At 45.4% G+C, this 15,974-nt stretch overlaps 1 protein-coding gene across 2 annotated transcripts in view; it reads left to right on the plus strand.

Annotated features, from left to right (window-relative positions):
* The window catches only part of MED27 (mediator complex subunit 27), a 217,804-nt gene that overhangs the window by 168,288 nt on the left and 33,542 nt on the right, over window positions 1–15,974 (plus strand). Inside the window, exon 5 of one of the 2 annotated variants that reach the window (XM_025360394.1) lies at window positions 15,552–15,659. The exons of the other annotated variant lie outside the window; for it this stretch is intronic. Within the exon in view, the coding sequence (XP_025216179.1) occupies window positions 15,552–15,659 (108 nt within the window). The remainder of the gene's footprint in view (window positions 1–15,551; window positions 15,660–15,974) is intronic. 2 annotated transcript variants of the gene reach the window in all.

The raw sequence follows: 15,974 nt of genomic DNA on the forward strand, positions 1-15,974 counted from the left end.
GTAACTGGAGGTTGCTGGGGATGGGGAGGGATAGATGGGAAGTCTGCTGATTTGTATTATTTTCGAACGAAGGAGCATGCAAAACTATCCTCCGCACTGGTCCAGGAGGGAGGACAGAGCAGACATTATGCAAGGCAGCAGCTTGTCCTTTGGCTGCAAAGAGTTGGGCGCCTTTTAATTTGTTGCTGCAGTGTAATCTGTGGAGGTGAGCAGACACACTCACACAATTGTCTGTGACCTTAGCCGGTGTTGTTTAGATGGAAGCTTTCTTTTCAGCCCTGCATAGCAGGACATCTGCTCTTCAAATCTGTGAGGATTCCCTAGGGTGCTGAAAAAGCCATGCAAAGTGTGGGACTTTCCTGTATCACTCAGCTCTGGGCCCTTCAGTAGCCCTTTAAAAAAAAAATCCAAACGTAAATGAATTGAGAAACAGGTTTATGTTATTTCACTGGCACCCCTAATATCACATTCTGATTTTATGTAATTTGCTGGTGTTCCCTGAAGTTACAAGGTAGTTTTGTCTTTAGGTACATGCTTAATCATTTATATTCTCTTATAACCTGGTTTAAGGGTAGAAAAGCTGAGATTCCAAATGGGATATAATGTAACAAGGAAAATAGAACAATATGGAAGAATCCAATAATAATAGTAATACCTAATACATTCCTATAATTTATTGTGTGCTTCTGTAATTCTTGGCGTAAAATAAAATTTTCTCATTAATCAGGAGTGAAATGTAGGGGTAGAGGTGGTAAATCTGAGAAGGAAGTGTCTAGAGCTCTGGTTGAATAATGCTTGTAGGAATAAACAAGACTCTTAAATACCAGCGCCTCGGTTTCCCCTTCTATCATGGTGATCATTGCAAACAGTTTTGTAAATGAATTCTACGTGAATGCAAACTGCTGCTATTCAAATCTTGTAAAAGCCTTAGATTTCTCTAGGGATTCCTGGGTGAGTTGAAGTCCAGAGTTTAATTTATTTAAAATTAGGTTATAGGAATTCACAGCTTTCAGTACATCTTATGTTTTTCTTCAAACAAACTACAATTTAATTTTAAGCTACCCTAAATAGAAGTAAAATAAAAAAGTTTTCAGTATTCTAACTACCTCATGTATCTAAGGACACAGAGAGCTGCATTCTCAGACACACAAGAACCCAAACAGTGTTGTATGGTTGCCTCTTTTGTTGTTAACTTGCAGCTGTTCCACTTTCAGCTCACAGAATTGTGGGACATATTTTTCCATTCATATTAATTGGATTTTTAAAGTGACCTTGTCCACATATTGATTTGTATTAAAATTTTCTTCATCAAGGTCAAGTTGGCATATATCCTACAGACAAAATATTAAAAAGCCAAGCGCTGCCTAACGGGGTATCAGCAGAAGAAGCGGAGATTTAACAGGGCCAAATTTGCCACAGAGGGCACTGTGGTACCCTTCTAATGCAAGTGGCAAGTCTGTGTGGGGACCACCTTCACCTGGACTTGAATCTGCCTTATCAAGAGGAGAGTCCTGTTTAAGTCCGGGGCCCACCACTTTTGGGGAAGAGCCCCCTTGAGCCCCTCAGAGTCCAAACTAATGCTGTTCACAGGAGTGGGTTTAGGATGAGCATCAGCTCATCTGAGATTCACCCAGGCCACCTTGAAAAAGAGGGCCTGTTATTATTGTTCGTAAAATTGAACTATCTCTAGCTCAGGCCTCAGCTGTGCCTGGCCTGCCCATTTGACATCTCTTCGCTTACATATTTCTGAAGTATCCTAAACTTGGTGAAAAGGAAGTGCTATTTCCCTTCAGGTTTTTTCCCTTCTTCTTCTCAATAAATAGCAAAGTCATTACCTGGTGCTCAAACCAGAAGCCTGCAGGTTTCCTTACTTAGTTTCCCCTTTTTTCTCACTCCTCATATCCAGTCCAACAGCAAATCATATCAGTTCCTAAATCCATTGGCTTCTCACTTCTCTACTGCCACCGTCCTAGTTGAAGCCGCCATTGTCAGAGGTATTTGAACTAGAGCAACTCCATCTTGAATAGAGGGTGGGTAAAATGAGGCTGAGACCTTCTGGGCTGCATTCCCAGGAGGTTAGGCATTCTTAGTCACAGGATGAGATAGGAGGTCAGTACAAGATAGAGGTCACAAACACCTGGCTGATGAAACAGGTTGTGGTAAAGAACTAAGCCAAAACCAAGATGGCAGGAAAAGTGACCGTTGATCGTCCTTACTACTCATATGCTCATTATAATGCATTAGCATTTGAAAAGCACCTGTCCCACCAGCACCGTGACAGTTTACAAATGCCCTGGCAATGTCAGGAAGTTAACCTATATAGTCTAAAAAGGAGTGGAACCCTTAGTTCTAGGAAATGCCCACCTCTTTCCTGGAAAACTCATGAATAATCCGCTCCTTGTTTAGCATATAATCAAGAAGTAACTGTAAGTATGATCAGTTGAGCAGCCTGTCTACGGAGTAGCCATTCTTTTATTCCTTTACTTTCCTAATACATTTGCTGTCACTTTGTGGATTTGCCTCAAATTCTTTCTTGAGCAAGATCCAAGAACCCTCTCTTGGGGTCTGGATCCGGACCCCTTTTCAGTAACACCATTATTCCCTCTCCTGGTCTTTCCATTTCTTCTCTTGATGCCTCCACAAAGCAGCAGGAAGGTGTTCCTTTAAAAGCACACACCAGACATGCCACTCCTCTGCTGAATGCCCTACAGTTGCTTTCCATTTCATGCAGACAAAACTCAGCTCCTCATCAGAGCGTCAAAGGCCAGTCACACTCTTGCCCACCTGTCTGACCTCCTTTCTGTTCCTAGGACACCAGGCGTTTGCAGGTGCTGCCCTCTCGGCCTGTGCCGCTCTGCTCTGGCACTGGGCATGGATGACCTTGTCTTACCCAGTAGGTTTCAACCAAACTTGAACCAACCCCCTTGTCCAGCTTTATTATCTTCATAGCCCCATACAGACCAAGTATTTTTTGTTTGTTATCTGCCCACAACCCCCTCCCCCATCCAAGGATGTACAAGCCTGAGATCACATGTTGTTTCATTCCCTGCTCGGTCTCCAGTCCTTAGAACAATGCATGGCACCTGGTGGGTACTTAGTAAGTATTTGAGCAAATGAATGAGCAAGTGAATAATTGAGTGATCTGTTCTACATGTCATTTTTGCACATGTAGATATTACCTGAATAATCTCTCTTTAAGCTATCCCCGTTTTGTTCATTTCTTTCATAACTCTTCGTAATTTCTATTTCTGTATTTATACCCTTCTTCGTTGCCTATCTCCTTCACTAGACTCTTAGCTTTGTGAACGTCTATTTCATTTCTCACTCTGGGTGCCTAATGCCTGGCCTGCACATAATATGTATTTAACAGATATTTGTTGGGTAGATAGGAGGAAGAAGGAACTGGAAGAACAAGCAATTTGCAATCCAAGGCAGCTCTAGGTTCTTCTCCATGTTCTGCAGTCCAAATTCTGGAAGGAGGCAGGTTGGTTTTTTCTTTTTCTTTTCTTTTTTTTTTTTGACAAGGTCTTGCTCTGTCACCCAAGCTGGAGAGCAATGGCTTGATCACAGTTCACTGTAGCCTCAACCTCCCGGAGTCAAGAAATTCTCCCACCCTGGCCTCCCAAAGTGCTGGGATTACAGGTATGAACCACCGTGCCTGGTCCTGGAAGGGGCAGTTTTATTGGCCTAACCAGTATGAGGCAGAGCCTCCTCTACCAGGCCACCGTGTAGGGTGCCTCCTGGACCAGCTGGTTCCACCCCGCACAGAAAACAGCAGCTTCCTTGGATGGCAGGTAGTTTCAGTGAGACAGGAACACAGTGTGAGGCGGGCTTCATTACTGTCATGTTCAGTTTCACGTACAGATAAAGGACGTGTGCTGTCGAGGATTCCTCTTCACATCTGTTAGGAGCACCTTGACATTTTCAGTATGTTCAAGAAAACGGTAGCTTCCCATTTTGTCAGGTAACCTGTATCCCACTTGATTCACATAGAATCTTTTTGGATTGGAGGCCCTATTTTTATACAGGCATTGGCATTAATTCTGTATTCGCTTTCCCTGGAAGGGCTATATTTTATATATTTGAATATATGTTTTATAAATTAAATGAGCTAATTTTGATAGTTTGGGGGGATTTTTCCCAAGACTGCAAGGGAAGCCCAGAGGTAGCATGAAACCAAGATTGGAAAGCACAATTCTCTATTCTATCTTTGTTTCTTTACATTTTATGGGAACTTGTGTTGTTGTTATTGAAGGGGAGACGAGGTGAGATAGGAAGATTATGAAGAATTTTATATTTACAGTATGAGATGGAACACTACTTCATAACCCTTCCCAGGCCTGAAAACCTTTTATGACACGTGGCAAATGGATTAGTCCACTGTGTTGAAATTCCCCTCCAACCAGGATACTTCTGAATTTGGAAGAGAGGGGAATAGAGAAGAGCTAAGGAAAATTGAAAGTGCTGCCCAAATTGTTAACATTGATGGCTCTTTAGCAAATGACCCCAGTTCACTCATGAGTGGAATAAGCTACCTCATATAAAAACTTGTTAGCCAGGTGGAATGACTCACACCTATAATCCCAGCACTTTGGGTGGTCAAGGCAGGAAGACTGCTTGAGGCCGGGAGTTCAAGGCCAGCCTGGGCAACATAGTGAGACCCCCCCCCCCCCCCCACCATCTCTATTTAAAAGAAAGAAAAAAGAAAAATTAGTCCAGAAGTTCCAGGCTGCAGTGAGCTATGATCATGCCACTGTTCTCCAGCCCGGGTAACGGAGCAAGACCCTATCTCTAAAAAATAATAAAAATATAAAAATAAAACACGTCTTATTAGGCAGGGTGTTTAATAATTTTTAAAAATAATGATAACAGATCAGCTGCAGTGGCTCACGCCTGTAATCCCAGCACTTTGGAAGGCCGAGGCAGATGGATTGTTTGAGTCCAGGAGTCCAAGACCAGCCTGGACAACATGGCGAAACCCCGTCTCTACAAAAAATTAGCTGGGCTGGGCGCAGCAGCTCACACCTGTAATCCCAGCACTTTGGGAGGCCAAGGCAGGCAGATCACGAGGTCAGGAGTTTGAGACCAGCCTGACCAACATGCTGAAACTCCCGTCTCTACTAAAAATGCAAAAATTAGCCAGTGTGATGGTGCTCGCCTGTAATCCCAGCTACTCAGGAGGCTGAGGCAGGAGAATCACTTGAACCCAGGAGGCAGAGGTTGCAGTGAGCCGAGATCACGCCACTGCACTCCAGCCTAGGCGACAGAGTGAGACTCCATCTAAAAAAAAAAATTAGCTGTGTCTGGTGGCACATGCCTGTAGTCCCAACTACTTGGGAGGCTGAGGCAGGAGGATCACTTAAGCCCGGGAGATAGAGGTTGCAGTGAGCTAAGATCACGCCTCTGCACTCTAACCTGGGCAACAGAGTGAGACCCTGTCTCAAAAATAATAATGACAACAGTGATAATATTTTGCCATGATGCAAGGAGTGCCCACTGAGTACAGTGTCCCAACAGTAGCTCTCCTGGACGTCCAATAGCATCAGCTGTGCAGACCTTAGAGAGGGCTCCATGTTAGAAGTAAGAAAGTCAAAGTGCATGTGGGCTGCCTTTCCCAGGGCCACTCTGCTCTGTACGTGGCAGTGGCAGTATCTGAACCTGGGTCTCAGGCTCCAAACCCCTGGCGCTCATCCCACACTGCCTATCCCTGTGCTGAGGGGACTAATGGGGTAACCCCGTCATATGGTTTGACTGTGTCCCCACCCAAATCTCATCTTGTAGCTCCCATAATTCCCGTGTGTTGTGGGAGGAACCCGGTAGAAGATGATCGAATCATGGGGGCAGGTCTTTCCCATGCCATTCTCATGATAGTGAGTGGGTCTCACAAGATCTGATGGTTTTAAAAACAGGAGTTTCTCTGCACAAGCTCTCTCTTTGCCTGCTGCCATCTACATAAGACGTGACTTGTTCCTCCTTGCCTTCTGCCATGATTGTGAGGCCTCCCCAGCCATGTGGAACTGTAAGTCCAACAAACCTCTTTCTTTTGTACATTGCCCAGTGTCGGGTGTGTCTTTATCAGCACTGTGAAAATGGACTAATACACCCTGTGGCCACCACTGACTGACCCAGCCCTTGCCATGGTTCAGACGTGGTGCTGAGCACTTCACATGCATGGTGTCATTCCTTCCAGGGTTGACAGGCAAGAAAACCGAGGCCTAAAGAGGTCAAGTGACTTGCTCAAGGTCACACAGCCAGGAGGGAGCAGAGCCAAGACACAAATGCAGGTCTGTCTTCCTCCCAGCGCCCAGAACTGTAGCTGCTGTGCTCTCCCATCTTGCTGGCAAGTTGGTTTCTGACTTGTTGGCAAACAGACCCTACATTCAGTTTGCCTGCCTCGTTTTTGCTGGGTCCTTGTCAGAGGAAAAATACAATTCACCTCTTAGGGTTGTAACAACTTTGTATCTGGAGTCTAGTCCGTACGTGGCAGCCGCCCCCAGGGCCATTTCTCCTTTCCTGTATCACATTGTATTGCGTTGTGTTTTATCATTGGAGGCACAACTGGTTTGGTTTTGCAGAGCAAAATGAGTGACCTTCAGCATGGAAGAACATCATTTTAGCTTTGACAGTCCCTCAGTCTGACCTCTTGGTTTCCAAGTCACATCGCTCTGTTTTCTTTTTATGATTCAGTTACTGTCCTGCACAATACAGTCCTGGTGGCCCCCTCTTCCGTGGCATGACAGTTTATCTTGTCTGCCCCAGCTCTGCCAGAGTTTCAGCCTTTCCGAGTTGGTCTGTCTCTGTTTTCTTTTGACTGTATCCAATTTTACAGTTTTCCTAGAAAGAAGCAACAGCCAGTTTCCCTTATCCCCCTTGCTGCTGCAGCTCTCGAGCCTGCTGTTAAGAGAACAATTCCGCCCAGCACGACTCTGTCAGGGCTACACATACCTAGCAGCTGTGCAGAATTCAGAGTGCTAGCTTTTTAAAAAAAGCTAAAATTAGAGGAGCAAGTAGTTTATTAGCGTCTTAGAGATGGGGTCAGCTTTGTGTGTATGAAGTCATTTGTGAGGGAAGCCAGGAGTCTCGATTGGCAAGGCTTTGAGCCCCTTAACAGAGCCCTGGAGGAGGATTGCTGGGTGGCTGGAGGAGTCCATGACTCAAGGCTCTTTGGTCACCGTTGCTTGTGATTTATAGACACGGATGTGGGGTCATGGGCCAGGCATGAGGTAGGGAAACAGCAAGAGGCAGCTTCTGGCCCTTCACAGAAAACCAGTGACCTTGGACTCAAATCTTTCAAAACTTCAGCTTCCTTCTATTAAGAATGGGAATGAGACACCTGCCTGGGCTGAATCCCGGGGTGGTTAGGCAGACAGAGGAGGAAGTTGCCTGCCCTGTGTGCATGCACCTGCCCTTGTTCCAGAGCCAAGGGGTAAATCTGCATGATACGGAGGAAGGACCCCCAGGAAAAGTGTAGGGGCACTGATCAGTTTTTACAGACCACATCTAAAAACACCCCTTAGAGGAGATCCCCATTTGGAACCCCATTTGGGAACTGCTCATCTATACAGCCAACTCTACCCTTTCAAAATGTGCAGCGCACTGGGCAGGCGCTGAACCAGGCATTTTCTGGTTGTGCCAGACAGCTCAGTGAGGCAGTGCCCTCCTCCCTTCGTTCCTCAAGCACACTGTGAGCTCCAGGTGGCAGAGCACTTCAGGTGCCCTCCAGTGACTCCAGGCATATGTCGGCTTTGTCACCTTCTTTAAGGTAGGAGCCATATTTGATACTTCTTAACCTCCCTAGGCCTCAGTTTACTTCTTTAGAAATGGGAGAGCTAGAGATAATGATTGTTTACATCCTTTCCAGCCCTGCAGTTCTGTGACTCTGTGAAGCAGTGTCCTTGCCCAGTGTTGCACACAGTACAGACATTTCTTCAGCAGGATACTGCTCATGGCACTCACTCACCTTAGCCTGTTCTTTGTTTGGAATTAGTACAAAGAAGGAAACTCTATGAAGGAAAACGCTTCCTAAATCTCCTTTAGGAGTGCCCGCCTGCCCCTCCTTTCCACCCTTCCTCCTTCTCTCCCCTCCTTCCCTCCCCCATTCTCTCTCCCCATCTCTCCTGTCTCTCCTCATCTCTCCTGTCTCTCCTCGTCTCTCCCCATCTCTTCCTCTGTCTCTCTCACCTCTCTCTCCCCCTCTCTCCTTGTGTCTCCCCTCTCCTCCTCTGTGTCTCTCTTCTCTCTCCCTCCCTCCTTCTCTCTTACCCTTTTTTTCTCTCCCTCCCTCTCTCTCCCTCTCCCTCTTTCTTTCTGCTATACTTGGAAAAACATCATTTAAATTACAGCAGACCCCTTAAGGGCACTTACATATCAGACTTTTATTTTGTATACAGAAAATAACATTCATGGATGGTTTTACAGAAATAGTTGGCTTCTTTTTAATTTTAATAACACACTCCCCTCCCCAAAGCAGGGCTTAGACATGCCACCATTTGTCTAACTGACAAACCCCTGAACTACCGCCCTTCACCCCCCACATACGTGCTTTCTGCCAGGTTGGGGATGCCACCTGGGCCTGGGTTCCTCGTGCAGGTAAGCTTTTGGTCAGCTCACCTCCCCTGATACTAGACACAGATACCACTCAGTTTCACAGCTCCCCTACACGAGTTCTAGGGGAAGAACGTTTTAAGTGACCTCTCACCTTCTCAGCTCACATGGTTAGGCGGTAGAGATATCATTTCCACCACCAGATTTGTTCGGTTTTCGTTAGACATCAGTTGGCAGAGCCGAACTAAATACTTTTTCTACTTTCCTCCCACTTTTCCTTTCCTGTCTTGTGACTTGCCTTGCCACAGTGGACTAGAAATTCTCTTCATGGAATACAGCTTGGCAGGCGATCGCTGGAAAAGCAGATAGAGAAGACCACCAGTTTCAGCCCCCGCTGCCCAGAGTGCAGCTGATCTGATGAGGGGCTAGGCAGGGGCAGCTTTTCTAAATACACTTCGGGGAGGCAATGGCCAGATGGGAGGCGGGCTGGGCTTCCTCTTCAAGTGCACCTTGATGCCTGCACAGGAAACATAGTGCCTCCCTGACTCTCTACCATGAGTAGTGAGCAAGCTCTTTGGAAATGTGCTGCTTGGTATAGAAAAGTGTTACCTTGGCAACAGCAAGCTCGCTTCATTACCAGATGGCATTAGCTTTTATTAGTGGTATCCTATAGCAGTTGCCAAGAGCCGACCTGTAGCCCCGTCAGTGGGCGTTTTGCTGCTGACTGTGACCAGCGTTGGCTAGTTTGTGGAAAGATGCCCATCGGCCTGTATGTGCCGCATCGCCTTATCAGTCTATCAAAAAGTTCAAGGTCACTACAACCTGGTGCATCCAGATACGTTAGAAACCGGCACACGCCAGATACATGAGAATCGGAATCCCCGTAGAGCGATGTGAGGGCTGGGAGGACTGCTGGAGAGCGCACACCAGGCTCCATCTCGATGGCAGAGCCAGGAGGGCTCCTGTTATGTTACCCTTCCTGCCGCACCACACTCCGAAGAGAAAGGATGCTACCAGCCATTGAGCTTTGCTGTGCACCGCGCCCCTGGGCCCAAGTTTTCCATGGTCTCATCTCCTTCAGTTTCCTCAAAAGGTCCCACCACATTTCACAGCTAAGTAATCAGGCACCAGAGGTTGTCTGAGTTGCCCTGGGTCACACTGCCTGCAAGTGGAGAATGAGGGCCTGAAGCCCAGTGCTGGAGAGGAGGAGCAATTGACCTGCACACCAAATGGCCACTGCCAGGAGGTCTGGGTGCCTGACCCTCAGGCTTGCAGGCACTTTCTGCTCAGTGGTCACTCAGCAGACCCCACAGTCTTATTCATCCTTCAAGTCCAGCACAGCTGTCACCCCCTCTCAGCTTCCTGTAGCCCCAGGAGTGACAGCAGGAAGGGAAATTAACATAAGGACCAAGTCAGCCAGTTCACTGACTTGGCTACAGCAGCAGTTCTGGTTCCAGCTTTGATGTTAACTGGCTTCAAACCATTTCACCTTCATTGAGTCCAAACAGGGGTTTGGGCCAAGTAACAGTAGCTGCCACTGAGCACTCCCTGTGCTGTCCTCTTCACCTGTGCATTGTCTCACTGACTCCTCACAGTCATCTGAGATGGGAATGCCATTATCTCCATTTAGATGTTCAGAGTAGGTAGGTAGCTAGGCCAAGCTTTCCAACAGCAGAGCCGAGACCTGATTCCAAAGCCTCAAAATGTTAGGCTTCAAAATTGGGTATATTATGACCATGTTAAAAATCCAGGCCAGGCGCAGTGGCTCATGCCTGTAATCCCAGCACTTTGGGAGGCCGAGGTGGGAGGATCATTTGAGGTCAGGAGTTCAAAACCAACCTGGCCAACATAGTGAAACTCCGTCTCTACTAAAACTACGAAAATTAGCCGGGCATGGTGGCACACACCTGTAATCCCAGCAACTAGAGAGGCTGAGGCAGGAGATATCACTTGAACCTGGAAGGCAGAGGTTGCACTAGACAAGATGGTGCCGCTGCACTCCAACCTGGGAGACAGCAAGACTGTCTCAAAAAAAAAAAAATCCATCAAGCCATAATTCTATGCCTGTTCAACTTAGATGAGCACCAGGATCTTTTTTGGCTCTATAAAAAATAAGAATTGGCCGGGTGCAATGGCTCATGCCTGTAATTCCAGCACTTTGGGAGGCCGAGGCAGGTGGATCACCTGAGATCAGGAGTTCAAGACCAGCCTGGTCAACATGGCAAAACCCTAAAAAAATACAAAAGTTAGCCGGGCATGGTGGCATGTGCCTGTAATTCTAGCTACTTGGGAGGCTGAGGCAGGAGAATCACTTGAACCCAGGAGGTGGAGGTTGCAATGAGCCAAGATCACGCCACTGCACTCCAGCCTGGGTGACAGGGTGAGACTCCATCTCAAAAATAAATAAATAAATAAATGAGAATTGACAAACTTCATAGAGCTTTATGGATTCAGAAGATCCTAAAAGTAAGCCAGTGCAAGACTTTTCATACTGACTATCCATAAACTACTACAGCCCCAGAAGTCATCTTGCAAAAAAAAAAAAATCAAGCCTTCACCTCATCTTATTATCAATTTGCAGGCAATACAGAGGAAGGAGGAGCATGTTAAAGTATACCACTGGGATGCCATCAGCAAAATCCAGACTCTGGAAAACTCCGCAGGAGATAACCCAGTTTCTTCAACAGATAAAATGGGGGCATGGGGTTGGGAGGGCATCTCTTTAGTTTGGGAAAGACTTATGAGATGTGTCAGGGAGCCACATTGTGTGGGCCATATCTGGATTCTGATACAAGCAGACTTGTAATAAAGTGGCATTTATGAGGCTGTTGGAAATCTGAACACTGAACTGGCTGCTTGATAATATTGGAGCGTTACTGTAGATGTGGGTGTCATGGTTCTGCTTTTGTGCTTTTGGAACCCTTCGAGAAATATGTACTGAAATATTTACAGATGAAGTGGTACCATGCTGTTATTTGTTTCAGAAGAGTAACTTAGGGAGGGAAAAGGAGGTAGAGGTGGAGGTGACAAGATTGGCCAAGAGTTGGTCATTGTTGAAGTTGGGATGGGTTCATGGGGTTCTTTGTACTATTTAATTTACTCGTGTATATGTTTTTAAATCTTCCATAATAAGAAGTTTTGAAAAATCAATTAAGTTGGTACTTTGGGCAGGGAAGGGGTTTGTTGGATTTTACTTCGTTTTGTTTTGATTTAGTAGTGCCCGTCGCTGACAAGAGCAGAATGAAATAGGTGTGTTCATAGCTTTCTGGTTGGCATAACCCTTGTGGTTAGCAGTTTGGCAGATTATATCAAAAGCCTTAAAATATTTGTATTGTTTGCCACAGTAATTACGACTTTGCACATCTAGGGAAATAATTCCAAATGTGGTGAAAACTTTGTGAACAAAAGTATACACTGCAGCCATATTTATATTAGGGGAAACTTGGAAATAACCTGAATGTCCACCAGTAAGAGAATGGTTAAAGAAATTATAGGATATCCTCTCAATAGAATGTCGTGCAGCAATGCAACACTGATTTTGAAGACTATATAGCAGTATGGAACAATACTTGTCATAGTTTTAAGGGAAAATTTGATTTGAAAATATACATGGCTGGGCGTGGTGGCTCGCACCAGTAATCCCAACACTTTGGGAGGCTAAGGAGGGCAGATCATGAGGTCAGGAGTTCAAAACCAGCCTGGCCAACATGGTGAAATCCCATCTCTACTAAAAGTACAAAAATTAGCTGGGCATGGTGGCACACGCCTGTAATCCCAGCTACTCAGGAGGCTGAGGCAGGAGAATCGCTTGAACCCGGGAGGCAGAAGTTGCAGTAAGCTGAGATGGCGCCACTGCACTCCAGCCTGGGCAACAGAGTGAGACTCTGTTTCAGAAAAAAAATATATATATACATATATAATTTCATTATAACAATGTTAGAAATTCAAAAACCATAAGCCTTTGATAATAAAAAGATTGAAAGGAAGTACCCCAAAATGTTAATAGTGATTATCTTTCTATCGCAAGACCGGAAACAACTATCAAGAAGATAGGAAGAACCTTTGTTCTCTACATTTAGATTTTTCCATAATAAACGTTTATATTTTTAATTTTTTAAAGTATTAGTTAACTTTAAAATATCAAAATTAACTTTTAATACAAAAAAAGTTGCATATAAAATTTCTAGTGTTATTAGTGTGTATTTCTAAAATCCATCTTAAGAAACTTAAATTACAAAGGCAATTTATCATTTAATTAATGTCAGCCAGGTTTGGTGTTTCGGGAAACAATTGCTTAGTCACCTAGGCTTATTAGCAAAGAAAGTTAAAACGTGCAGTTGCGAACAGTGGCCCTTCCAGAGGAGACCTGTGGAGAATGTGTTGGGCCTACATTCACTTTAGCCTAGTGAGAAGGTACTGATTTCAGTGCCTGTAACTACAAAACTCGGCCGGGCGTGGTGGCTCACGCTTATAATCCTAGCACTTTGGGAGGCCAAGGCAGACGGATCACTTGAGGTCAAGAGTTTGAGACCAGCCTGGCCAACATGGTGAAACCCCGTCTCTACTAAAAATACAAAACAATTAGCCAGAGGTGGTTGTGTTCACCTATAATCCCAGCTACTCGGAAGGCTGAAGCAGGAGAATCGCTTGAACCCGGGAGATGGACGTTGCAGTGAGCCGAGATCATACCACTGCACTCCAGCCTGGGTGAAAGAGCAAGACTTCGTCTCAACACACACACACACACACACACACACACACACACACACACACAAACTATAACTCAGTTGCTCTCCCTCCCTCCCTTTCTTCCAATAGGCTCCATGTTAACTAAAGACAAGAGTTACTTGGCCGGGCGCGGTGGCTCAAGCCTGTAATCCCAGCACTTTGGGAGGCCGAGACGGGCGGATCACGAGGTCAGCAGATCGAGACCAACCTGGCGAACACGGTGAAACCCCGTCTCTACTAAAAAATACAAAAAAAAAAAACTAGCCGGGTGAGGCGGCGGGCGCCTGTAGTCCCAGCTACTCGGGAGGCTGAGGCAGGAGAATGGCGTAAACCCGGGGGGCGGAGCTTGCAGTGAGCTGAGATCTGGCCACTGCACTCCAGCCTGGGAGACAGAGCCAGACTCCGTCTCAAAAAAAAAAAAAAAAAAAAAAAGAGTTACTCACTCTACCTCCATGTTTTATTGGCATCCTTAGATAGGGATTTTCAGTTCCACAAAAAAATGACCCATTGATTGGACATAGGATGATAAAAAAATAAAGAGACCCACTGAACATTACATGGTGTGACAATATTTAAAAGTGTTATGCAGAAATGGGATGTCTTTATTAGCGTTCCCTTAAATGTAAATACCTGTTTTTTCTTACCACGTTTGCATTCAGTACTATTTAAAGTATACAGAAATAGAGCTATCAACCTAACACTTGAAATTATTGAAGGAATCAAATGTTGGAGGTGTTCACTGATACCCAGGGCTAATCAAGGAAAGCAGAAGGTTGTTATTGGGGACGATCAGATGGAAACTGCAAGGAATGGGGACATGAGGAAGGGGTGATTGGAGGTGGCATCCCCAGAAACTGATGGCAGGTTGGAGTTGAAGGATCAGGATTGCTGTCTGGGGCTAAGGCTCTTACCTTGTGCAGCTCAGCAGGGCTTTCCTTCAGCAAATTCTGTGACATCAAAGCCTCATCAGAGCAACTCGGACTATGGGCGGGTGGGTCCCGGGCTGGGGTCTGCGTCCAGGGTCTCATATACGACATGAAAAGCTTTAGCAACGTTTTAGAAGAGTTACGTGAGTCCCTTGTCTTCATCCATATATTGTTTATTGTTGCTATAATAGAATACCCGAAGCTGGGTAATTTATAAGAAAAGAGATTAAGCTCACAGTTCTGCCGGTTGGAAGTATAAGAAGCATGAAGCCCGTATCTGCTTCACCGGCTGGTGAGGGCTTTTGTGTTGCACTGCATCACAAACATCACAACATGGTGGAAGGTCTAAGGGGAGGCGACACATGTGAAGGACAAAACCCAAGGGGTGTCCTGGCTTTATAACAGCCCACTCTCTAGGGAACTGATCTAGTCTCGCCAGAGCAGGGACACAGTACCTCGAGAAGGGACCCAGCCACTTCTGAGGGATCCACCTCCTTGACCCGAACACCCCCGACTAGGCCCCTCCACCCAACACCACACTGGGGATAAAATTTCAACGTGAGTTTTTGTTGGGGGGAAACAGCCATATCCACACCATAGTGTCCCTAAAGAAAGGAAGGTGCTGTTTCTATTCTTGGTGCTGAGCCTATTCCAACAAGCACAGCAGGTTCCTTTTACCCTGGCATACATGAAACTGCACTTTTTTTAGGATTTTTTTTTTTTAATGTATAATATGTGCTTAGGTTCTGAGAGTAAAAGCACTTAAATGTATTTCCAGGATCATGTTTCCTTTTTGGAGATAAAATTCAGCTACTTTCCTTTTACCTCCTGACTTTATTTGGTATTGCTTTTCCACTTTTACCAGTTACTTTAAATAAATAGTTCAACCAAGAGGCATTTGGTACCTGCCTTTGCTCTGTATATTGTACTCTGTACATATTGCATAGGTCTGCATAGGGCCACAACATAGTACGAAACAACACGCTCACTAAATCCTATAATTGCCAGAATTGTAGGATCCTCACCTTTGAAAAAGAAAATCTTAAAATGGGAAGGGGAAGGATTTTACTTTTTCCAGCAGATAGTAAACATGTAAAACTTGTCCTGAGTTTGTAAGCCAAAAATATAAATAAATTTAGGGAAGTTAGACAAGTTGAGGCCCAAAACATTTTTCAGTGATTACAGAAAGAACTTGCTGTTACTGAGAGTTCGTTTTCCAGTGCTGGAGGATCCACAGGGCCAGCACCATGAATCCAGTCTCACTGGATCGGCCAGGTGGTCATTTCTTCTCACACTCCTGCCCAACGTTGTGTGATTTGCGTGCTCAAGTGTCAACTTACATGTGTTTGGCAGGTGACCTTGGGAAAGGTGTTGAAAGTGATCGTCGTCATGCGGAGCCTGTTCATTGATCGAACAATAGTAAAGGGATATAACGAGAATGTCTACACCGAAGATGGCAAGGTAAGCATTCTGGAGTCTTGTGTGTTCCTTGATGTTCTGTATCCCAGAACAAATGTAGTCGAGTCTTAGATGAATGGCATTAAAAACGAGCAATCAGCGGAAATGATCAACAAACGTAGATTTGTCCGGGTGAGGGTGAACACTTTATGAAAAAACATTTCGTTCTCTCTGCTTGCATTTTTCACCAAGCTTCTGCTTTTTCCTCTAAGCCTGATGCCCTTAGTTGAATTTCTAATTTATCACCTTAGACCCCCGTTGCCTCATTAAATGTGTCTTCTGAGGAAACGAATTTTTTTTCCCCAAGTCAAACAGCTC

The sequence above is a fragment of the Theropithecus gelada genome, chromosome 15 (genome assembly GCF_003255815.1).
Source record: "Theropithecus gelada isolate Dixy chromosome 15, Tgel_1.0, whole genome shotgun sequence".
In the NCBI taxonomy this organism is placed as follows: domain Eukaryota; kingdom Metazoa; phylum Chordata; class Mammalia; order Primates; family Cercopithecidae; genus Theropithecus; species Theropithecus gelada.